Source organism: Lethenteron reissneri, chromosome 27 (assembly GCF_015708825.2).
Source record: "Lethenteron reissneri isolate LAM-NWPU_2019-01 chromosome 27, ASM1570882v1, whole genome shotgun sequence".
NCBI lineage: Eukaryota > Metazoa > Chordata > Hyperoartia > Petromyzontiformes > Petromyzontidae > Lethenteron > Lethenteron reissneri.
The window spans coordinates 2,550,438-2,575,792 of NC_083805.1; the positions used below are offsets into that span (position 1 = coordinate 2,550,438).

The window sequence follows — 25,355 nt, forward strand, 5'->3', positions numbered from 1 at the left end:
GCCAAGGATCTGAGTGGTGCTGGCTCAGGGTGTCTAAACCATTGAGCCGATCAGCCACTTCTGTCGGCTCACTTAACAAGTAAAACTCAGGTGCCTCTGCTTATTTACAAAAAACTTCCCTACCAGGGCTTAATCTCCATCCGAGCACTCGACATTAGATATACCTCTCACGATGGCTCGGGCTACTAGTCACGTGTCTTCTACATTCTACTACCAGCGACCTCGATATTATTTAAGTGAGAACTTAAACCCTGCTCCCTGCCCACTGTGCCATCACCTCGTGCCTCGCAGGTCAGTGCCAGCGTCTGGAGGGGGGACTGGACAAGCTCGCGGAGGCAAGCGTGCAACTGGCTGAACTTAACGAGCGTCTGGCCGAGCAGAAGGTGGTTTTGGCGGCCAAATCATTGGCGTGCGATGCCCTGCTGGAGGAGATCTCGCGCAGCACGGAGACAGGTGAGCGAGGCTGCTCCCTCATGCCTCTTTGGCCATCATCTTGATGATCAGCAGCAGCCATGGTCGATCCCCTGGTAAATGATGTCCTCTCCGAGCCGTCGCCATCTCTCATGATCCTGCACCAATATAACAATCCATCTCGCTCCTGCAGAGAGCCGATTTCATTGCTTCTGTGTCTGTTGTGGACATCCTGTAAGGTGTGTTTGCTTCTTTGGCTGCTGCTCTTACTCTAGTCTTGACCATTGGCCATCATTCCTTCGAGCAGCGTGTCCTGCCCAGGCCATCGACAGAATAGGTGGATCATTTTTTACGCTTGTGTATTTGTCCGGTGAACTCCTCCGAGACATCGCCACTAATTTCAACGAATGAGGAGTCACTTGAAAGCTTGTGATATTCAACTTATGTGAACGAGGTCAAAACTACCACGAAAAGAATTACCTGATAATCTGATTTAGCTGATCGGCTCCAGCACCGCTTGTAAACCCTAACGTTCACAACAGGACAGAACATGACGTGAGCCCCATTTACAAACCACACAAGTGTGGTAACAAAAATTTAATGATGATGACGATAATGAATTCCGGGCCATTTTGATACCGTGACCTCAGTGAACGAGAAGAAGCAGCTGGCGGAGGAGAAGGCGCGGGAGATCGAGGACCAGAACCGCGTGATCGCCGTGGAGAAGGGGGAGGCGGAGGAGGCACTCGCGGCCGCCCTTCCGGCGCTGCAGGCTGCGCGCCGCGCCCTGCAGGAGCTCGACAAAAGTGACGTCACAGAGATCCGGTATGGAGATGCGTGCGAGCATAAATAAAGATTCTGTATGTATGTTGAACTTCTTTCGCACCTTACGTAGCAATCTGTGCTAATCGGAGGTGCGGGGGAAGGTCAACAAACTAAACACAAAAAGGTAGTTCTAAAGAAATGAGTTTTCAATCTAGATTGTGTGGTATCTGAATGCAATGGCGCCGCAATATGCTTTACGAAAATAAATTGTGATGGTAGAAAGAGGATGGAGCTTGACCATGACAGGTGAAACATGGGAGAGAGAGAGGGGCGGAGCCAGGCCCAGCCCAGGGGGATATAACGGGGGCCCTGTGAGGGCCTCGGAGTTCTTCGTGTTGCTGGTGAAGAAGACCCACGTCAGGGAGAAGAAGCCTCTAGCCACGCAGTCCGGGACCCAGCTTGTGGTCCGGGCCGGGATAGCGAACCATGTCTAGTTCTGCCGTAGCGTGGCTAGATGGGTATTCAACGCCCAAGTGTAGGTTGTGTTATGTTATGTTGAGTTGGTGAAATAAATAGTGTTGCTCCCAAGACAACGTCTGCAACTCAGTTGGACTCACTACACTTGTACTGAATGTGCGTGCTTGCTTCTTTCCATGAAGGGACGCACACACGTGTGCGTGCCCGGTAAGTCCACTAATCTATTGAGCTCATTGATGACTCGACGATGTGCCACGTTTTCTTTTTGCCCTCTTGTATTCCACCTGCGGGGATCGATACGATTATAACCGTTGCCTTATTTACCACTGCGTCATTTCGTTCCGTTGCTGGGATTTTCGCAGGAGACAAATGTAAGTACGGTTCCGTGTTGGCGATATTTTGCCGTGCTTTGCTGTGGACCCAGCCAATGCTGTTTCCCTTTTTCCATTTCCCCTTTTTCCCATCCCTGGATATGGCACTCCAGCCGACCTTTTCCCCGGTCCTGGAATGCTCGTGAGAGTTTAATTTTGTTGATCTTTAATAAATAAATGAAAGTTACTTGCATATGTCGCCGGGCCCCTGCGTACTAACGGTGACCTCTCGACGCTCACCCCTGACCCCGTTTCCTGAAGGTCGTTTGCCACGCCGCCCAAGCAGGTGCAGACCGTGTGCGAGTGCATCCTGTTGATGCGGGGCCACAAGGAGGTCAGCTGGAAGGCAGCCAAGGGCATGATGTCGGAGTCTAACTTCCTGCGCAATCTCATGGAGATGGACTGCGATGCCATAGGACAAGGGCAGGTCAAGCTCATACGAGGTCGGTGATCACAGATGCAAAACCGCAGCATTTGTATCTCAACTCTAGAGGCAGACTGTTCATTATAAATGGAGGCTTCTAGTCAAAGGGCGTGTAACGAGGATTAAAGTTTAAGAGGTCATCGTGCCAAATGTCATTAATGCCACGTAGCCTCGCTAATGCGGCCTTCCTTTTGCCAAGTCCGATATTTGCTGCTCAGTCTACATTCGACCTCTGAGGTCTGCTCTGACAGTCTCATCGCCACCATCTGGCTTTCAGTTATCCTCTTGTTACACAGTCCACGAGTCCTTCAAGGAAAGCTCTTAAAGTGTCCCACAAGGGATTATTATGCTCGTGTTATATGCATGCATAAATACACACATAGAATGGCTTGACGATGACGTAAGAGATTGGTGCCAGCAAGATGTGGCCACTACTTGAGCGTACTGGCACAAGACAGAGGAAAGTGGAAACAAATGGTGAAGTGGACTATCGGCCGATGGATCGTGATGATGATGATGATGACATACACACGATGTGCAATTAGCGTACGGTGTGTAATTGGAATACAATCTCCAGTCAGCATACAGTGTATAATTAGCATAGAGTGAGCATTGCATAACAACATCGATTGTATCTGATACATGTACAATATGCGTCTTTGACAAACTATCAGGCTCCTGATCCACCCGGCCTTCTTTCCACCAGGGATTCTGAAGAGCCTGGGCACCACCTACGAGGAGATGGTGCCCATTAGCCGTGCTGGCGCTGGCATGCTCAAGTTTGTTGAGGCCGTCATGGGCTACTGCGAGGTGGCGCGCGAGATCAAGCCCAAGCGAGACAAGGTTACCCAGTTTCGTTCGCGTTCGAAGAGGCCTTCTTACACTCTTTTTCACTCACCTTGTTGGCATTTGCCTATGTTTGTATGTATCTATGTTGAACTTCTTTCACACCGTACGTAGCCAACTGTGCTAATCGGAGGTGCGGGTGAAGGACAACGAACGAAACACAAAAAGCAGTTCTAAAGAAATTAGTTTTCAACTTCGATTTTAAAGTGCATAAGCTCCAATGGCTTCCTAATATCGGAAGGAAGAGCGTTCCAGACGGCCGTAGAAGCGCATCAGTGACCATTTTTGTTCGATGGCTAGCAAAAAAACGCTGAGAGAATGACCGGAGTTCACGTGATGACTTGAGTTCGCGTTTCCCGTATAATGTATGCTAAGTGGTAGGTTGTTGCATGTATTTCATGATTGATAAAAAACATTCACTGTGTCGATGAAATGCGGAATGATATGTTGGCAAAGTATTCTGAATTGTTATTAGTTTTTTTTTATTCCATCCTATATTGCTGCCCCTTCCATGTCCCAACAATTCCCACCTTAGGCTAATGCTTACATTGCCCACACGTAAAGCCAGCACTGCCAGGTCTCTCTGCCAACCACCAGTGCTCGCCCACGCCTTCCCCACGCCCTTTGCAGTCGACTACCTGGGCCCTCTCCGGCCCGTGGGCCCCAGCGCGGTTGCAAAGCACGCACGCATGCTCGCTCGATAGCTACGCCTCTGGGTTCTCACCGGCCGCCCGTCGCTGTGTCTTCACGCAGGTCGCGCGGTTGGAGCGAGACTTCTATCAGAGCAAGCGCGAGCTGGAGCGTATCCAGGCGGAGCTGGCGACTCTGCAGGCGGAGCTCGCCGCCCTGGGCAGCAAGTACGAGGCGGCCATGTTGGAGCGGCAGCAGCTGCAGGCCGAGAACGAGGTCATGGAGCGACGTCTGCTCGCCGCCGACAAGCTCATCTCGGGCCTGGGCTCCGAGAACGCGCGGTACGGCCAGAGTGACGAGCGGAGGCAACCGGGCACGCTGCGCCCAGTCGCGCTGTCATTCCTTTTCCCTTGCTCCCCTACACTGGAACAAACTCGCAGTGCACGTAAAACAATCATTTTCGTTAAGCTGCTTCCACTCTTTCATTACAACTACCCCCATCTCTTCTCCCCTAGCCCATCCTGCTACTACTACTCCCTTGCCCCCGCTCTCCAGCTACGAGCAGGCCTATCCCTGCCCCGATCAGTACCCCAACCCCTATCACTACCCCTACCCCAACTCGTCCTTAACCACTCCCACCTGTTCTCCTCTCACGATAACGACACCACCACTTTTCATAACCCCACTCTTTATTTCAAGCACTATCATCTTACGTATTTTTTTTATAATTGTTATGAATGTCTTGGAATAAGGCTCTATGTAAAAATATATACAAGATAAGATCGGAATATTAATGCATTTGTTCAGTAGCTACATCCATTACCTGTGGGACTGGAGCCTCTTTCCTTCTGTGCCCATCACTTAGGAGCATCTAATTCTTACAAATAAAAACACATTCTGAAAGCCTTGCAACAAACGACCCTTGCCCACTGTGATCAAGTGTGCTATCTAGCATCATTAAGAAGCCTCTTGAAATCAATATAGAACTGGCGTCTACTGGGGGCCATTAATCTGACACGGCGTGATGCTACGTGTGAGAGCTCACAATGACAATGTCTTCCATCGCTTAACAACACCGCACTTATGACTCACTTGTCGGTCAGTCAGTCAATCAGTTTATTTCCGGTAAGGTCCATTGAAGTAAGAAACACATTTTTTTATTATAAATCTAATATTTAAAAAAATTGCTTTGTTGTATTTCAATAATAGCCCAGTATGGAGCATAAACTGCGACGCGAGGAGAGGGGGTACAAAAAATCCGCGCACCTCAGTCTCGAACACTGCACCTGGGTTTAAAGCAGGTGGGGGAAGTGGGCTTGCCGCCCCACCGAGTTGGGACCACGAGCGGGGATGTATGTATTTTTTATAGCCCTTTTCTATCTTTCTAAACAAGCAACATAATGAACCGGTGCATTGCTTGGTCGGCGACGAGCGCAGGTGGATGAGCGAGCTGCAGGAGCTGCGCCAGCGGCGGGTGCGCCTGCTGGGCGACTGCGTGCTGTCGGCCGCCTTCCTCTGCTACTCGGGCGCCTTCAGCTGGGAGTTCCGGAGCGCCATGCTGAGCGACGCCTGGGAGAAGGAGGTGCGCGAGCGGGAGATCCCACTCAGCCAGCCCTTCCGCGTCGAGTCCCTGCTCACCGACGACGTGGAGATCAGCAGGTGCCACAGTCGTTGTTGCCGAGAGGTGGTCAAAGTGGGGCGGTATGTGCTGGCACGCATGCCGGTAGGGAAGCAATGGACGATATGACGTCCCGGTGAGCCAGTGTCTCAGTATCGGAATATTTATTCATACTGGAGGAATTCGATGTGCTACAAAGCTATTTTTCGCAGATGTCCAGGAGGTGACGCGGTGCGCTCCTAATGGTAACACCTCGCATGGAGGTGGAGATATTTGGGAGGTTATTTGGGAGATATTTGGGAGGCTATATGATATAGTTTATAATGTATATTAAAAAGCACAAGAATGCTTTATGTACTTTCCAATAAATGATCCTTATGGCGGTACCCCGGGCTAACAAATAATACAAAATGGCCGAGGCAATTAAATATTTTATTTCTGGGATACTATTTTTTTCAGGGGTGTACTTAATTTCGCGACTGGGGCACCAATCAATCTGAAATCAGTGCTACTCCGCAATATCGAAATGCCAAACATTAGCATTAAAAAATCCGTTATCGAAAAATTCTACTTTGAATAGTGCATCGTGTACAGCTCGTCGAGATGAGTCAACTGCCGCATGACCGACCATCAACAGACTGAAAGTTGACTGCATCACAGACATTATGCGAGAGCCGGGGAACTACTGGTACCCGGGGTACCTCCATAAGGTTCATATGCTAAACTTCATCAGAACACTTTATGTCGTTTATAATGAATGTTAAATCCACTTGAATACATTTTATTGGATACAATGATCAAGTGAAGTGCAATAGAATATCGTTATGTCGTGTATTTCTTCTATGCTAGGCACCGTTTTTCAAACCACCACTTTTGAACGCTGACGGCGACGCTCGGCCCTGCATCTCTGCGCAGGGTCGCGTGGTAGTGCCGCGGCTATTCTCGCAATGCGCTTGTGAGTCGCGTGCGCGTGCCAACGTCCGTGCGCCGACATGCGCCCGTGCCCGCCACCGCCACAGGTGGGGCTCGGAGGGTCTGCCGCCCGACGAGCTGTCGGTGCAGAACGGTATCCTGACGACGCATGCAAGCCGCTTCCCGCTCTGCATCGACCCGCAGCAGCAGGCCCTCAACTGGATCCGCCGCAAGGAGCAGAAGAACAACCTCAAGGTGGGCAATGGATATGCGTGCACGTGCGTGCGTGTGTGGTGTGCGCCTTGGGGAGCAGTAGTGTAACGGTTAGCGCGCTGCGCTACGACTCCCGCTTACGGCCAACAGCAGCGGCGATTATCTTAACCAGTCCTGGGCTGCTCCTAAGTTGACTCAGCCTCAAATTAATGCCTGGTGCGGTGTGTAAACATCAGCAACAAATGCGGCCACGCATGGTTTTGGCCACCCACCCCGTCGTGTGCCATGTCGGCCTAAATAGGTGCTCGCTAACAGCACTTGCCCCAATAGTTTGTTAATGGCTATATAGGGAATCTTTATGTCTGTGTGATACCTTTGGTGAGAGCAGAGATGTCATGGGTTATGACGGATGGTCATGGTGTTTTTGTAGCAGCAGATGGGCATCATCGTTGGCTGGGGTGAGCTCTTTGTCAGGCTATAGTCCTCAGTTTCCATAAATGTTTACATTGATAATAATATACACTGTGCCACATCGATTTTTTTGAATACCTGCACTGCCCAAGAGCGAGTGTTCCAGAGTGGCTAAGCGCATTTCAAGGTTACTAGGGTGCTCTTAAATGCACAGGCAAGAGACATTGGCAAATTAACAATGCTTTCCTTTGACATGAGTCTGAAAGATAAGCAGCAGTGAAGTGGGGTGACCAAGTACACGGAAAATCAGAAGAGAAAATAGAAGAAGGAATAGTCTCGGGGAATCAGAGCCGAGTAATTTAATTTATTATTAAAATCAGCAATGAGCTGCTCTTGAGACAGGCAGGCAGCACGCCTCAGCGATACAACAAGCGGTGCCAAAGCGTGGCGTTAACGAAACCCGCTTCTCCTGCAGGTGTCATCGTTCAACGACCCAGACTTCCTGAAGCAGCTGGAGATGGCGATAAAGTATGGCTTCCCGTTCCTCTTCCAAGACGTGGACGACTACATCGACCCCGTGATCGACAATGTGCTCGAGCGGAACATCAAGGGGCAGCAGGGGCGGCAGTACGTGGTGCTGGGCGACAAGGAGGTGGATTATGACCCGAGCTTCAGGCTCTACCTCAACACGAAGCTCGCCAACCCCAGGCTCTCGCCGTCCATCTTCGGCAAGGCCATGGTCATCAACTACACGGGTAACGCCTCGACGCTGCTCGACGTTACGACGCAGCTCAGTCGCAAAAATAAAATTCGGATTTTGTGCCGGGGTATGAAAGGCATATCGACTGTTGCATGACGTTGACTATTAAGAAAGAAAAGTAAGTGAGCTCATGCGGGACGCATCGTGGCTTAGAAGGGGCGATGGCCGGTGGTCCAGACCAAAGACGGAGTGGCGACCAAAACAAAAAACTCGCCGAAGAGGATGTCCACCGTGGAGAAGGGGCGATTAAATCGGCTAGTGTGCACGACCGCGATGGATTGCCCACGTCGCATAACCATGAGAGATGGCGACGGCTTGGGGAGGCCTTCATACAGCAGTGGATAAATCATGGCTGATGATGGCAATGGCAAAAGGCATAACGCTGGCGCTGGTTCGTGGAGTTGAAAAGCTCGTGAATGCTTGAGGCCATTATGTTGTGGGCCAACCTTGGAAAGCAACTTATTGCAATTCACCAACTAATTGCACCTCCCCACTCATTCTGAATAAACCCACGACTGATTGTCACTATTGGCCATTGGGTGACGTGCATTGAGCTCATAATCAGATCTCATATAGTGCGACTTCAAGTGGCCATCCACAGGTCTTTGCGTGCGTGTTTGCATCCATGCCACTGTGCATCTGTGCCGCTGCCCCTCCCTGTGTCCACGCATCTCCCGGTCACGTGTAGTGACGCTGAAGGGCCTGGAGGACCAGCTGCTGAGCGTGATCGTGGCGTTTGAGCGCAGCGAACTGGAGGAGCAGCGCGAGCGCCTCATCCAGGAGACGAGCCACAACAAGCGCCTGCTCAAGGAGTTGGAGGACTCGCTGCTGCGCGAGCTCGCCACCTCCACGGGCAACATGCTGGACAACGCCGAGCTCGTGCTCACGCTGGAGGACACCAAGGCCAAGGCCACCGAGGTGCGCGGCAGCAGCACCGCCGCCGAGAGTGGGCGGTGACGACGAGGTCGGGTGAACTCCTCGATTGTTGACCTGGGACGAAAATCAAAGAGTGTTGGGTGTGACAAATGGCATTGGTGATATGTTCCGGTGGTTACGTCCAAATTAGTGGGAGTGTGCCCCGTTGTTGTCACAAGCTATGAAGGGTTGGGTGGGCGACCACCATGCTGGTGTTGTCATCGGGTGCTATAGGTTGCTGTGGGGTGACGCAGTGGGCAAGAGATGGGGGCAGTGCAGCAAGATCCATTGTTGTCCTGTGCTTCTGCGCTCGAATGCCGATGCTCCCTGTTTCCACAAACCCACACTAACCAGTGTGGAGAAGTATGGTCAAATAACTGCCACGACCCACACGGTCTGGGGAGGCCCTCATCCAGCAGCGGATTGACAAAAGGGCTTCACTGTATATTGTATATGTACGTGTACGCCAAATCTCGTGCTTTAAAATCTCACAGATTACCCTCTGACCGCCCTGTCGCAAAAGGTGGCGGAGAAGCTGGCACTGGCGGAGAAGACGGCGCTGGACATCGACCGCCTGCGCGACGGTTACCGCCCGGCAGCCAAGCGCGGGGCCCTGCTGTTCTTCTCGCTCGCTGACATGGCCCAGGCAAGGAGGGGGTCCGCCATCGTTCGAGCTACTCCGTAGCGGCGCTGTCATGTTCGCTCCGGCGTAAAATTTGATGAGGCATCACTTGCCCAGAATGTTAGGCTGCCGTATGTTTTGCTGTTGCAATGCGGTGTTGATGATGATGATGGCGGTGGTGGGGTGTTTTATGTGAGCGCATCTTCAGTGCAGTAATGAAATATGGGAAATATATTCCACCACCGTTGCTGCTATCGCCACGATCACCACTATCGATAATACTCACACTACCAATACCACCAACAACACTAGTACCAGCACCACCACCAATACCAAATTGTGTACATTAACACAACCGTGTGGCTCAAGTACATATCTTGGATCATAATGAGTGATCGTGAGTGCCAGTTAACTTGATACTTAAGCGACAGTTGATATCGGCGTTAGATAAAAGCAGCAGCAGTAGCAGCTGCGACGCACCGCTATACCATACGTGTGCTCGTGTCTCCCGGGATGCGCGCTCGTGACGGCCCAGGTGAGCGGGATGTACCAGTACTCGCTGTCCGCCTTCCTCGGCGTGTTCGACCTGTCACTGCGCAAGTCTCTCCCGGACACCGCGCTTCCCAAGAGGCTCGTCAACATCACGGACACGCTCACGCACAACGTCTACAACTACGGCTGCACAGGTGAGGTGCCACACACGCACACTCATGCACACTCGCAAAATCGCAAGAGCAGACGCACGTCCAGGTTAGATATTAGCCTCCCGTCTGCTTGAAAATGTTTCCCGTGAGAATCTCTCAAGGCTAAACTGTGGCTGGTTGGCTCATAGTGGGATCAGAACACTGAGTCGGTGGTAACAGCTGAGGTTCATGGGCCGAATGCGGCCCACGACTGCGATCCATACAGCTCGCGGCCAAGTGAGGCCTACCAGTTTCGATCGGCCGGCAAACCACATTCCTCCATCGCTGAAAAGCATCTTAGCTGCACTATTCAGGTACTAGAGCGCCACATTTTCGACCGGCCAACACTGTGTTTCTAAATTTAGTGTGCTCAGTAGCCTGTTGTCTTTGAAGTAGTTCTGAGCACACTGTCAACACATACAATCATAGCATGCTAGTGTAGTGAGTTCAACTGAGTCGCAGACGTACACATTTATTAACACCAACACATGGGGTAACTGCCCCTTAACAGAATAACAACCAATGGTGGTGACCACCAGGCTAACTATACTAATTAGAACGTAACTAGCTACTACGGACCGGGACCACAGCTCGGGTCCAGGTCCACGTGTTGGAGACTCTGTAGGACGTATAACGTAGACGAACAACAGCTCCCAGTCCCTCTGGGGGACCCGGCTTATACCCTCTGTGGCGTGGCTGGCTCCGCCTTTGGTCACGACAACCTTCCAGCATCCTCGAGCAGGATCTCAACCCTGACACGTGACCACCCCTAGCCCCCACCTGGGGCCCCTGTGTAGACTTAACCGGTCACGTGTCCTCTGGGGTTAACCAGAGTGCCACGGCCCTTAGTAACCCCATTTCCATGGCCGGCACTCCCACACCCTATTTTGTAGGGGCCGGCACTGCACGCCAAGCGTGGTGCCATCCAGCGCGATCAATCAGCTCTCACCGAGCCCCTCTAGGGCCGGTACTGCACCTGCATCCTCGTGGTGTCCGCAAAGTCGTTACACCGCACGCCGGCATTACACAGTGACATCCCGCGATGTCACTACACTAGGACTGTATGTTTCAATGGTGGTTGCCCACCACAGGCATCTGAAAGTCCTATTTGTCCCTCAGTAATGAAAAGGGTTTCCCATCCCTGGCCAGAAAGCAAAAATAAAAATGACTTGACTTGACCAGTGAGCCCCAAAGTATCGTGATGCCGCCGCTGCATGTCCCGCGTCACTTCTGCAGGGCTCTTCGAGAAGCACAAGCTGCTGTTCTCGCTCAACATGGCGATCCGATTGGAGCAGGCCGAGGAGCGCGTCCCTCAGAGTGAGCTGGATTTCTTCCTCAAGGGTAAGGATCTGCCGTGAAAATCCAAGAGCAAACAATCCACGTGTAAAATCCACTCGGCTACATTTCACAGCTGTAGTTCTCATGTTGGCAGATGGCCACCCAAGTCCATGGGGTTATTGATTGTTTTAGAGTACTATTTCCTGTGAGTTATAAATACATTTGAGCTGTGCCATCAGCATCCAATGGCCTACCCCTGTGAAGGTTATCCCAGGGTCTTTGACGTCTACCTTGCAGCAGATTTTAAACGTTTTGACAATTCCCCACAGAAGTTCCTATCGAGCATTGGAAATTGATCCATCGACTCTTTTGCACGGTGGCTCAGTGGCAATTATGTTGACTTCCCCGGGCGACCCGTTTGCTAGAACACATGTGCAGGAAAGGAGACGTGAATGAATGTGCATGAACACACGCGCGTCTGTGTGTGTGCACATGCGTGCGTGTCATCGACGCGACATCGACCGCGGCGGCTCTCGGTCGCGCAACGGAGGAGCGAGCGACGTGCCTCGTTCCGTGCGCGCGCTGCAGGCAACATCTCCCTGGAGAAGAGCGCTCGCGCGCGCCCCTTCGACTGGCTGCCCGAGCAGGGCTGGCAGGACGTGGTGCAGCTCGCCGAGGTGTCGCCCGACGCCTTCGCCTCCCTCCCCGACCACGTGGAGCGCAACGGGGAGGCCTGGAGACAGGTAACCCCTCCGTGCCCCGAGGGCAGTAGTCACTCGGGCCCGAGCGTCGCTCGCTGTCACTGAGATTGACGGGCTTCGTGGCGGGATGTCATAGCAAGTGGTTAGAATGCTGCGTCTTGTGTCTACATCCTTTCACCCAAGCTGTGTTTAAATATTCGTTCATGTATACGAGTTTACGTGTACCATGGACAGGTTACACATATCTCACCTTTGATTAAAATAATACATGATCTTATTTGTATGCTATTAATCATCGTGATCATCATCAGCCATGATGAATCCACTGCTGGATGAAGGGCTCCACAAGCCATCGCTCATGGTGCTGCAATGTAACAATTCATCCACATTGTTCACAAAATAACAATGACGGTACAAGACGAGTGGTGGCAATGTAGTTGCCCGTGCGGTGATGATGGTGTATCCTGCAGTGGTTCGACCTGGACACGCCGGAGCAGGCGCCCCTCCCAGACGGCTACGCCCACTCGCTCTCCGCCTTCCAGCACCTGCTGGTGCTGCGCTGCTTCCGCGTGGACCGCGTGTACCGCGCCATCTCCGACTACGTGGCCAGCACCATGGGGGAGAGGTAGGGCCCATTGGTCCTTGGTGCCCATCACTGATTGGACGGCGATTGGTTGCCGGTCTCTACCACCGACCACGTTAGAGGCCTCTACCATTGAGCAATCTTAAAGGAGCGGTCTTCTCCATACGAACAGTTATAACCAGTCCTCATCACCTAGTGGTGAGTGAGAAGTCTCCACCAATTACAAGTGGGCGTTCTCTCCTGCCAACCAATCACCAATGAGAGATCCACAGCACCTGTACAATTGAGATTTGTTATCCAAGTGATCTTTATCACTAACCAATCAGTTTTTAGCACTCAATGATCAGAATTTCTTGACCTAAAAATCTAAATCTATCCCTACACCGAGCCATAGCCCAGGGGGCACTGGGGGTAAAGTGGCAACCATTCTCTCGCGAATCCACGTCCATGATGGCATTTGCAATGTGCAGGTATGTCCAGCCGCCGGTGGTGAACCTGGAGGGCGTGCTGGAGCAGAGCTCGCCCATGTCCCCCGTCGTCTTCATCCTCAGCGCCGGCTCCGACCCCGCCGGGGACCTGGCCAAGCTCGCCGAGAGGACCGGCTTCAGCGGCAGCCGCCTGAAAATGCTGGCAATGGGACAGGGGCAGGAGAAGGTGAGTGGGAGCCAGGGTTAGGGTCGGTGGTAGAGGTTGTTGTGGGTTGTGAGGTCCCTGTGGTGGTGTGGGGTTTGGCAGTGAAGGAAGGGGCTAAATTAGAAGAATTAGTTCAGTAGAATTGAAGAGGTTGAAGTGAGTGGGAGAGAGTGAGTCACACTGGTGGAGTTAAAGAGGTAATTTAACATCATCAACTCAGGAGACCAATAGAGAAAATTGCTCTCAGGTCTGTTAAGATCCTCTTTTCTTTTAAGTTTTAAAATTCAGTCTTTAATTTCAACAACCTGCCATCTCTTTCACAAGTTCAAGCGTGGCAGTGACACTTTTAGCAGGCAGGCACAGCTGCAAGAGTCCGGCAGAGGAAGCAGCGGCGTAGCGCGGTTGTCGTGGACCCTGGGTGGTTCAACTTCTCCCCTCTCCATAGCCCACCACCAGGGCCCCCCCCCCCGACCCGTTGTAGGAGCCGGTAGAGTTGCACCGCCTGCACACTCAATGGCTACGCCGCTTGGGAGCGAGGGTTAAAGACAGCGGGAGTGACGGAATTGCGACCACCTGGCGTTGGTCGGTCCATCGGTCGCGAGCAGGTGGCGCTGCAGCTGCTGGGGCACGCGGTGTCACGCGGTCACTGGCTCATGCTGCAGAACTGCCACCTGCTGCCACGCTGGCTCAAGGAGCTGGAGAAGGCACTGGAGGGCATCTCGAAGCCGCACCCGGACTTCCGCCTCTGGCTGACGACTGACCCCACGCCCAGCTTCCCCATCGGCATCCTGCAGCGCTCGCTGAAGGTGCTGGCCGGCACACGCTCGCGCACAAACGGCGCCTGCACGGCGATCGAGTGCCGGGTTGACATCGAGCAGGGTGGATTAATGAAGATGTGTTTTTTTCTTTATTTAGAATTTTTGAATTGTGTTTGTGTCTTATTTTTAAATAGTAATCTTTTATTGTTCGTTTTAATGCATTCCATTTGTGCTTTCGGCGTCGTGTCACGATATGAAGATATTTATATTCGGAAATCTCCCAGCAAGTAGTGCACTACTCCGTGCCAGAGAATGGGCCCAGGAGATTGTATCACAGGACTACTGGTGAAGTCCCTTCAATATGTGTTATTACACACTAAACTTGAACTAAAAACTATTTTTATTTTACGAGGTAAAGCCCACTGAGCTATGGAGCTCTTTTCAGAAGCGACCTGGCCACAAACGATAGCTCAACGAAGTGGCTAATTACGTGGAAATTTATATCAGCCAAATACTCTAAACGCATCTTTTTAAATGTGGAGGGAAAAACCGGAGGACCCAGAGAACAATTCACGTGACCATGGGGAGAACATGCCAACTCCAAATATACAGCAGGCGTCAGAGTCAGGATCGAAGCCACGTACTTCTGTTTTATAGGCAAGGTAGTTAACATCCCGCTACTGTGGCGCCACCGTGGTGCCCATGAGGAGGACGCTTTTTAATTGTTTTTCCCATCTTGTTATTTTTCAAATGTGGAATAAGTGGACTTAACTTTAAAAAAACGAGTTTATCTATGATGATTTTATTCTGTCATTGGTGACACTATCAATGTAGCTTAATCAGAAGTGACTGAAACCATAGATTCAAATACATGACCTCAGAAGCAGTACTGACACACTCCACATTGGTACTGCTGCTGCTGCCCCCCCCCCCGTCCACCCTAGGTGGTGACAGAACCACCCAACGGCCTGAAGCTGAACCTACGCGCCACCTATTTCCGCGTGTCGCACGAGGCGCTGGACGGCTGCCCACACCCGGCGTTCCGGCCGCTCGTGTACACGCTCGCGTTTTTCCACGCCGTGGTGCAGGAGCGCCGCAAGTACGGCAAGCTGGGCTGGAACGTGCCGTACGACTTCAACGAGTCCGACTTCCAGGTGGTGTGGGGTGGCCAGCACGGAGGCGGTGGAGGGCCGTTCGGAGACGGAATTCTGATAAATTTTTACGTCGATTGCCGTATCAACAAATGTAGGCTTACTGAATCCAATCGAGAGTCATTTTAGTTTATAGCCTAATATAACTAGCCAAATATTCTAACATTTAAAAAGACAATCTGTTGCTCTAGCTTTGAGCCAGGCACGGTAGCGCTCGCCTGTGACCCAGGACTTTGGCAGGAAGGGTTGGTGGCGCACGTACATTAGTGAAACTCCCAAACCATGTGGACTGCAAGGTGACCTGGAGAGATCAGCACAGCAAATGGCTTGAACCTCAGAGGCTTTCCTGGATAAATGTAAGACGTATACATGTAGCCCTGTTGTACATCCCTCCTGTGAATCTGCTGTTGGACGAGAGCCTCGCTACACTGTGCAGGTCGTGATGGTTAATTGACCATACTTCACCATGCCAATCAGTGTGAGTTGGTGAAGGTGGGGAGCATAGACGTACAGTACAGCAATGGATTTTGCTGCACTGCCCTCTGCTGCCCATCACAAAGTCCCACAGCAGCCTATAACACCTGGATAAAGTAAATGACAATAAATAACCTTACACCAACCAATAATCAAACAGCTCAAGTCCCATTCCCCTAACCTTGCTGGGGCCGTGTGCTGCACCAGGTGTGCATGGAGATTCTCTGCACCTACCTGAGCAAGGCGCACGAGCAGGCCAATGGACGCATCCCCTGGGCCAGCCTCAAGTACCTCATTGGCGAGGTGAGCTTCGCGAACGAGCGATCTCGTGTGTGCTTACGGAAATTGACCTGCGTGTTAAGATGCTTGGTCTTCACAGCAATGTGCGAGTGAGAGTAATATTGACCTTTATACGGCACAAATCAGTTGAACAAATATGTCCAGGCTTAAGGCTTTCCACTTCTATTATGGCTACGACTCACCATGCCCATCTGTCCAAATGTATATTCAGTTCAGAAATCCTCTTCCTCTATACAACTCCTCAATCTTATGATGGCGCACGCCTTTCTTCATTTACAGCGCTCTGAGATGTGTTCACATTGAGGAACTTTAGAAGTAAAAATCCTCTAGTATTTTACTTTCCTCGATTTCACATCCTTACCCCTAACTCTTTAACTTACAGCACTACACTTACCCTAACCCATCGAGTCCCATTCTTTTCCTGCAAACGCAATATAGCATTACGATTGGCCCGAGCGTGCAAACTGATTCCTTTGCGTGATTCTGTTCTCCCAATGCGAACGCCGTGTGGACCCACGTGCACCTACCGCGGCGCAGGTGATGTACGGTGGGAGAGCCATCGACAGCTTCGACAGGCGCATCCTGACTACCTACATGGACGAGTACCTGGGCGACTTCCTCTTCGACTCCTTCCAGATGTTCCACTTCTTCTGCAACAGCGAGACCGACTACCGCCTCCCGCCAGACGGGCCCAAGGATGCCTACGTCGGTTCGTGAGGCCGCTCGTGCTTCTATATTTTTGTAGTACCCTATGGCTTCAGCGTCATTTTATTGTTTGTATCTGAACCTATCATCACTTTAACATCGAACCTGCAAGCCCAAACTTTGATCCCTGATCTCTAGAACCACGTCCTGATCAATGGGCCACTCTCCTGCCTCTTCGGGAGTGCTGCTCCATTCTTGAGTGACCGTGGAATTTTTTTATTAGCATGGTTGGCTACGTACGGTGCCAAAGAAGTTCAATATACATATGTGTGTGTTTGCATGAACGGAGTGGTACCTCTTGCTCTGTGTAAACATCAAAACTGGTGAGACAAAGGTGGTCAGGCGTGGCCCTGGCCACACCAACCCCTTGTGCTCTGTGCAGGTGGCCACTAACAGCATCTCCTGCACGAGTCTTTTCGGCTGCACGGGGGATCGATTTGCGAGGCGTGTTAGCGCAGTGGTTAGTGCATATAGCCACAATCCCACTAACCTGGGTTTTATTCCTAGCTAGGAATAACACCAATGGACGATAACATCTAAACTTGTTCTAAGGCTCCCTTAGGTTGACTCTACCTTAAATGACTCCTTGGTGTGGTGTGTAAACATCAGCACTGGGGAGACTAAGGACGTGGTGCTGACCACACCACCTACTCACAGCACCCCCCCCCCCCCCAGCATTCTGGATGGCTATACAAGGGACCTCTGTCTGTGTGCGCGTGTGTGTGTGTGTGTACGTATGCGTGTGTGTGTGTGTACGTGTGCGTGCGTGTGTGTGCGTGTGTGTGTGTACGTGTGCGTGCGTGTGTGTACGTGTGCGTGTGTACGTGTGTGTGCGCGTGTGTGTGTGTGCGTGCGTGTGTGCGTGTGTGTACGTGTGCGTGCGTGTGTGTGTGTACGTATGCGTGCGTGTGTGTGTGTACGTGTGCGTGCGTGTGTGTACGTGTGCGTGCGTGTGTACGTGTGCGTGCGTGTGTGTGTGTACGTGTGCGTGTGTGTGTACGTGTGCGTGTGTGTACGTATGCGTGCGTGTGTATGTGTACGTATGCGTGCGTGCGTGTGTACGTGTGCGTGTGTGTGTGTACGTGCGTGTGTGTGTACGTGTGCGTGTGTGTGTACGTGTGCGTGTGTGTATGTGTGCGTGTGTGTGTGTACGTGTGCGTGCGTGTGTGTGTACGTGTGCGTGCGTGTGTGTGTACGTATGCGTGCGTGTGTGTGTACGTATGCGTGTGTGTACGTGTGCGTGTGTGTGTACGTATGCGTGCGTGTGTGTGTACGTATGCGTGTGTGTGTACGCGTGCGTGTGTGTGTGTACGTATGCGTGCGTGTGTGTGTACGTATGCGTGTGTGTGTGCGTGTGTGTGTGTACGTGTGCGTGCGTGTGTGTACGTGTGCGTGCGTGACGCGTCACAGCTGAGGTGGAGTCGCTTCCGCTGGCCAACACGCCCGAGGTGTTTGGGCTCCACTCGAATGCCGAGATCGGCTACTACACGCAGGCAGTGCGCGCCATGTGGAGGCATCTGGTCGACCTGCAGCCGCAGACAGGTGCAGCTTGCGCTAGCTGGCTAGCTTGTGTCCAAGCCACGTGTCCAGTTGGGGGTCATCCATAAGAAGAATTAGAATGAGAACATTTATTAAAACTGGAGGAATCCGATAAGCTACGAAGCTTTTCTTTTCACAGATGTCCAGTACGGGTGGGTTCAGAACATTATAAACAAACAAGACAAAAACACGAGAGTATAGGATAGGTAAACACATCACTTAAAAAGATATAAATAAAACTAAAGTATTTTTTTATCTTACCAGGTAAAGGCCACTAAGCTATTAACTTATTTTTCTGAAGCGACCTGGCCACGAATAATAGCTCAATAAAGTGGCATATTACGTGGAAATGTATAGCAGCAAAATAACCTAAAAAAATAAGGCTACCAAACTTCCAACGTTGGCCGAGATAGGCCTGGTTTCATAAAGGCCATTCGAGTGTCCTTATGCATTCACGAAACTTGGGATTTACTCACTGTTTAACAATATCTGGCCTTGTGCTTGGTTCATGATGCAGGAAAAGGCTGAGTTGGCAGAGGAGTTGGCAGCGTCTGGGAGCAGTAACAAGAACACTCAACTCATTCGTCAATGACACTGCCTTAAAAAAAAGAGAAAAAATATATAATAGGCGACGTATTGGGCAACGGCTCTCTCACATAACACACGAAGAAGAGCCATTGGAGCAGTAGGTTGTACCAGAAATGGCGGGGCCACTCACTGTGGACAGGGCCCGGCGGTTGAGTGGACATGACGATTTAAAATTAGCCCATGCTGATGAAGAGAGAGGGCCGCCAGTTTTCTGCGTGTCCTGGTTGAGCCTCCCAAAGATTTGGTAGCTTTAGTCACGCACGAGTGACAACACTGTGCATCTGGCTCGGTGTATTGTGACGCCAACAGCGTCCAGGGTTGCTCTCTGCGGTGACATTCCAAACGGATCCTTCACATTATGAGTTTAGCCGATTGCACAATTGGAAATTTAATTGGGGGGGAAAAATTTGAAGATGAATATTACCACAACAAGAAAAAACAAACGTTCCCCTGCAGGTGAGACGGGCAGCGGGGTGAGCCGCGACGAGTTCATCTCGGGGGTGGCTCGCGACATCCAGGCGCGGCTGCCACTGCCATTCGAGCTGGGCCAGACGCGCAAGCAGCTGGGCGCCGTGCTGTCGCCCACGGCCGTCGTGCTGCTGCAGGAGATGCAGCGCTTCAATGCGCTGCTGCAACGCATGGCGCGCTCGCTCGCCGAGCTGCAGAGGGTACGTCCGGCGATGGGGCAGCATTTGGGAATAAGTCGCGGGTGGTTTTGTTTATCCACCGCGCATCGTTTTTTTAACGGAAGGTTCGACGACAAAATACGTCGGTGAAAATCGTGCACGGATTAAGCAACGATTGCCAAAATGCGTTTTGTTTTTGGAATCATTAGTTAGAAGTATGCAACGAGTTACTTTTGCTCTGGTGTGTGTCTCCACATTTTGGGCATCTCTTTGATTGTGGGTGGGTTTCAAGAGGCAAAGTCCCGCACGGCATTCTGGATCAGGTTAACGAGAGTTATTGAGTCCCCCTTCATGGATGGACGGCCCGGCGAGAGCTTATGCATCAACACTTTTAACCTTAGTTGGAAAGCATTAAAAATAATCTCTCATAGATATATTTACTTAAGTGTCCTAGGATTAAATCTTGACTTAAAGCTTTCGTGACTGCAGGAATTCATATTCTTTGGGTCTTTCGGTAAAGTCACGTAGATAGGTTCAAAGAAAATAACGAAAAACTACGACGTTTCAATCGCAACACAAGGGTCATCATCAGGAAAAGGGGGGGTCCCTTCCCCCCCTTTGCCTGAAAAGGGGGGGTCCCTTTTCCTGATGACGACCGCTTGTGTTGCGATCGAAACGTCGTAGTTTTTCGTTATTTTCTTTTAACCTATCTACATGACTTTACCGAAAGACCCAAAGAATATATCCTAGGATTACCAACAAGAGTTTGAAGCTTCTCAGTACATTCCTTGTCTTATTATTAAGAGCGTTTGAAACTCGTAGCCTCGGAGTATAGCCACTCGAGATCAGACGCTTGCCTCTTTGTTTATTTCCTCCCGTCGCCTCTGCTTGTCGCAGGCACTGGCGGGCGAGGTGGGGATGAGCGGGGAGCTGGATGAGGTGGCACGCGCCCTCTTCAACGGGACGATCCCGGCCATCTGGCGCCGCCTGGCTCCGGATACCCTCAAGTCTCTCGCTAACTGGATGGTGCACTTCCACCAGCGGCACCAGCAGTACTCGGCATGGGTAGGCCTGCCCGTTTGCTTGTTTCCATACAATTTAAAATCAGGTAAGAGCTCATTGGGGTAGAGCAGTGGCACAGTGGTCAACTCGCTGCATTAAGAACCCGGCTACCTGAGTTTGATTCTGAGCCACAGCTAACATCAGTGGTGAGTGGTGAGTGACAGACTGTATAAAGTGATCGCGTGCCCACCGTCTACAGCAAAGTGCGCGAAGAAGCGTGGTGAAGTATGGTCAAACAACCACGATGATTTACATGACGTTTGGAGACCTTTGTCCAGCAGTGGATTGACGGCACTGTAAATATAAAGACCAATGTCGACCAATAGAGGGTTGGTCTTCAGCATGTTGATGTTCTACTTTCCGTAGGCGTCTTTGAATATTTATAATGTACATATCCCCTTGGGCTCTTGTTTACAAATTCTGAGCATGATCGCATTGCTCATTGTGTACATGTGTGTGTGTGGGGAGCAGTGGTGTAGCGGTTTGCGTGCTGCGCGGCAAACCCAGCAACCCGAATTCAATTCCTGCTCACCTAGGGATGGCCATCACTGGGTGACTCAGCCTCAAATGAGTACCTGGTGCAGTGTGTAAACAACCCCACTTGTGAGACAAAGGCGGTCTGGCGTGGTGCTGGCCACCCACCCCCTCATGTGCCGTGCCGGCCTTCATAGGTGCTTGCTAACAGCACTTGCCCCAACAGTCTGTTAAGGCTATCGAGGGATCTTTGTCTTTGTGATGGTGCGCGTCAGGTCGAGGACGGGGAGCCGACCGTCATGTGGCTGTCCGGCCTGCACATCCCCGAGTCCTACCTCACGGCGCTGGTGCAGGCCACGTGCCGCAAGAACGGCTGGCCGCTCGACCGCTCCACGCTCTACACGCAAGTCACGACCTTCCGCGGTCCCGAGGAGGTCACCGAGCGGCCCGGGCAAGGTCAGCGATGCAGCCACAATTACCACGCTCACCGCCGCCGCTTGAAGCTTTAAATGCGACGAACTTCTCTAGTCCAATAATTCGAGGGATTTTGAATTATCACAAAAAGTGGACGAATACAAATTAATGTTAATAATATAGTTTTTTGTTAGTTGACACAATTCAGGGGTCTTGGCTGGGATGCACAAATATTATTGTTTTGCCATTGTGGTGAATGTAGCACCTCTAGTGGCTAGAGCAGTGACACTGTGGTAAGCGCACTTTGCTCTGAACCCGGTGACCCGAGTTCGATTCGTGGCTACAGCTCAAATCAGTGGGGGGTGATATCTGAACTGCACTATGCTACTGACCAGCAGTAGCATAGTGTGGTGGACATGGGCCCTAGTACAAGGAATGAAATGGGCCCGCCACTGCCCAATTTCCCACCTCTTCGTATTCCAGTTCCTGGACTCCTTTAGTCAACATGCCCCGGTTCAGTTGCACTGTCTGCATGCTCGATAGCTATTCCACTGGTGAACAGTATGGTGAAGTATGGTCAAACAACTCCCACGATCGACATGGTTTTGATGAGGCTTTAATCTAACAGTGGATTTACTCTGTGTTGTGCATTCAGAGACCACTGAGGTAGAAGTCTCATGTTAGTGTTGTCTGTGGAACAGGGTGCTTCGTGTCAGGCCTGTTCCTGGAAGGGGCCGACTGGGACGTGGAGGCCAGCTGCCTGGTGCGGAGCAAGCCCAAGGTGCTGATGGTGCAGCTGCCGGTCCTCAAGATCATCCCCATCGAGTCGCACCGCCTCAAACTCCAGGTGCGTCACATTGCTACGTGGACCGAACATCACTGCCCTTCTGTTGTCATTGTCCTCGTAAACGTGATTCCTTCTTCAACAAGATTGACTGTGGCCTCCCTTCCGTATTGAGTTCAGCTTCTAGAGTTGCAGGATTGTACAATTGTCTTCCTCATTCTTCCCTTGCACTGGTCAACTTTGGAAACTTCCTCCTGTCGTCTCGTTTTGGAAAGTTCCTGTATGACCTCGCTCGACGCTGGCTGCTGCTTTACCTGTGCCGTGCAACTCCGGTTGGGACAAAAAAAACAAGCACTCTTACATCGTGTTGTGTTATCACACCATGTCCACCGCACACACCCCGGGCAAAATGAGTTGACTGTCCCCATTGCCATCTGCTTGCGTGCCGCTGCATGTACACACACACATAAGTACACACACATACTAATGCAAACGATACACTGTACCGAGTTTTTTCTTAAAATTCAATGGCGCTTACACATTTAGTGCTACCTCACATTCAATTATGCTTGATGCTCTGGCCCGCTAAGTGCACGGCTCGTGTCTTGCTAATTTAATTTCAGTCCGGGCCCAATTGAATAGTATCCACATATAGCTTCCACCCCACTGCTAAGCCAGCTGTAGTCCGCTGGTTATCCACGGACTCCTCGCCTAATTATTGTCTCGGGGTGCGGGGTTTAATCCACTCTTGCCAGCTGACTGGCACGCGCTTTTTTTGTTTTGTTCACAGAGCACGCTGCGGACGCCAGTTTACACGACATCCACGCGCCGCAACGCGATGGGCGTGGGCCTGGTGTTCGAGGCCGACCTCTTCACTACAAAGCACCCGTCCCACTGGGTGCTGCAGGGCGTCTGCCTCACCCTCAACTGCGACTAGGACCTCAGCTGTGCATGACGCCGCCCCGATGCACAGTCCCCCCCCCTCGGTGCAGATGTTTGCCCCCTCGCTCTTCTTATCTTATCCACGATTTTATAGAGCACTTTTGTCAAAGACCTTTACAAGAATAAAAAATGATACATTAGTATTGGTGGATGCGGAAAAGGGAGGGGATTTGAGTGTTGGGGAGGAGAGGTGATGTTAAGGAAGGGTGATGATAGGAAAAGGGAGGGGCGAGGTTAGAAGGGGACGGGGGGGGGGGATGATAAAGGACAGGAAGTAGTAGAGGGATACGCTGTTCATCGTGATACGCTGTTCATCGTGATACATGCTGCTGTGCGGTGGCCGGGTGGCGCAGAGGAGCCAAGGCAGTGTTCAGAACAATGAGACGGTGGTACTGCTGAGATCCTGGGTTTCGGAGCCTTGGGTCTCAGCCTTCTGTGATCAAACCAGGTTCTCAAGTGCAGAGATAATGGTCTCTGCCCATTCACCAATGACGAGTAAAAAAAAAAAACTATCATGTTAAATTGGTTTTTACTTAATTCAGTACATTTTCCAGCTCCAACGGCTAAAAGACACCTGGTTGCCATGCAAAAAGCATCTCCTGTCGCAGGCCAATATGCAAAGAGACTTAATTCGTATGTCTGTCACATCATCTTCCAAAGGTCTCTCTCTAACATGGGCAGATATACTGCTGTCTGAGAGTTCCGAATGGAAATGTGCGTCGTAACATGACACCGATAGCATCATAGGACCTAATTCGCAAAAACAATCATGCGCTCGACAAAGTGCAATAACTCAGACCGCAATGGCCACAGAGTTCATTGTACTAGTCCCCTGAAGCCAGAATGTAAAGCATGCATTTTCAAAAGCCCAACTACCCACTTATGACCCTTTCAAATGATGCACTTTTGCAAATGTATATTGTAAGGCTGGCTTGCACACAAACAGTAATATGTTGTGTATGTTCTTTTTGTAGCTTTGTACGGCAGTAGTAATTTTATCCTCTTTCACGTAACAATATTTTTTATTACTTCCGCTGCAGTCTTCATCAGTGCTGCGTGCGTGTGTGAATCATGCCTTCTAATACAAATGTAAATCATGTCGCAAGGTGCTGTGTAGAAGACATTGCAAAAAATCATAAACTCTCACAAGCAAAATGTGTAAGGCGTTGGCTCTTTTTATTTTGAATCATTTTTAAATTATCATCACCATTATCGTAATGTTTTGTAATTATTATTTACTACGTAGCATACAGCAAATCATGAGTAAGTAAAAAAACAAACCGTGTCTAGGTCGACTTAAATAAAGAATTAGATTGACCGGGCGCTGAAACGGAGGCGTAGAGATCTCAGTCGGTATGAGAAACGGCCACGTTGCATACTGCGCCAGGGCTTACGTGGCACGCGCTTACTGCCCTTCACGCCTATGCTAGCGATACCCGGGTAGTGCAAGGGACCTGGGAGTCCATTATTTACAAGCTCACTGCGTGCCGACTTTGCAAGGAGTGAACAGAAGCATTTGTAAGGCCATCGGGCATCAGTGCTGCATTGCAGTGAGCGTCGAAAGGACGGAAATATGAAACGTTCTGAGAGCGTTCAAAATGTCAATTATAACCTGCAAAGCATGCGACGGCTTTGAGTTTAATATTGTCAGAAATAAATACAAACAGATAAAAACAACACGAACGCTAAAATAATTAGTCATGAGCTGCAGCTTTCAGTCAATTTAAGATATTTGTCTTTTGGTGGAGTAACAATTTTCTAACTTGTATATGACTCCACCTGGTTCCCCTTAGCTCCAGCACAATTAAGGATTTACCTTTTTGAGAAGTTGTGACGTAATGTTGGTTACTGGGATATACCTATAGATGTTAGCGTTAACTTATCAGAATCTTAGCTCACCTAATATACCCAGGCACAACAATGTAGCAAAATATGACGGCTCAAAAGAAGACATCTAGCAACACCCACAAATCTGCCAACGCAAGAAGAAGTTGATTATCTAACTGCATCGAAAATAACGAAAAACATGAAAACAGGTATCAGTGCAACGGCTTCAAAATGTTAGAAAAAAATCACGACAAAAATAAAAAAAACTCTAAACGTTGGATTCAAAGATCAGGTCAAACGTATAAAAACATGTAAATGCAGAAGGTGCTGGCATAAATTTAACCATGGGTCATGCTAAATGACAAAGCCTCAGCCCTCTCAGATCACGTTTTGCTCTCCCCTTAAGTGGCAACGTCCTTCTATCTACAATGAAGCCACAGTAATAAAAAAGCATCTCC

The 25,355-nt window shown here is 50.6% G+C and overlaps 1 protein-coding gene across 1 annotated transcript in view; it reads left to right on the top strand.

Annotated features, from left to right (window-relative positions):
* Positions 1-24,384, top strand: part of DNAH10 (dynein axonemal heavy chain 10) — a 64,783-nt gene extending 40,399 nt beyond the window's left edge. The window contains 25 exon segments of the mRNA XM_061561089.1: positions 292-453; positions 1,062-1,236; positions 2,286-2,467; positions 3,155-3,291; positions 4,048-4,265; positions 5,362-5,583; positions 6,562-6,709; positions 7,554-7,833; positions 8,527-8,756; positions 9,277-9,399; positions 9,911-10,061; positions 11,295-11,399; positions 11,925-12,079; positions 12,508-12,662; positions 13,091-13,274; positions 13,859-14,059; positions 14,956-15,165; positions 15,844-15,939; positions 16,474-16,645; positions 18,052-18,183; positions 19,225-19,436; positions 20,292-20,459; positions 21,206-21,386; positions 22,046-22,191; positions 22,919-24,384. Coding sequence (XP_061417073.1) covers positions 292-453; positions 1,062-1,236; positions 2,286-2,467; positions 3,155-3,291; positions 4,048-4,265; positions 5,362-5,583; positions 6,562-6,709; positions 7,554-7,833; positions 8,527-8,756; positions 9,277-9,399; positions 9,911-10,061; positions 11,295-11,399; positions 11,925-12,079; positions 12,508-12,662; positions 13,091-13,274; positions 13,859-14,059; positions 14,956-15,165; positions 15,844-15,939; positions 16,474-16,645; positions 18,052-18,183; positions 19,225-19,436; positions 20,292-20,459; positions 21,206-21,386; positions 22,046-22,191; positions 22,919-23,065 — 4,292 coding nt within the window. The 3' untranslated portion in view covers positions 23,066-24,384.
* Positions 24,385-25,355: the final 971 nt, after the last annotated feature.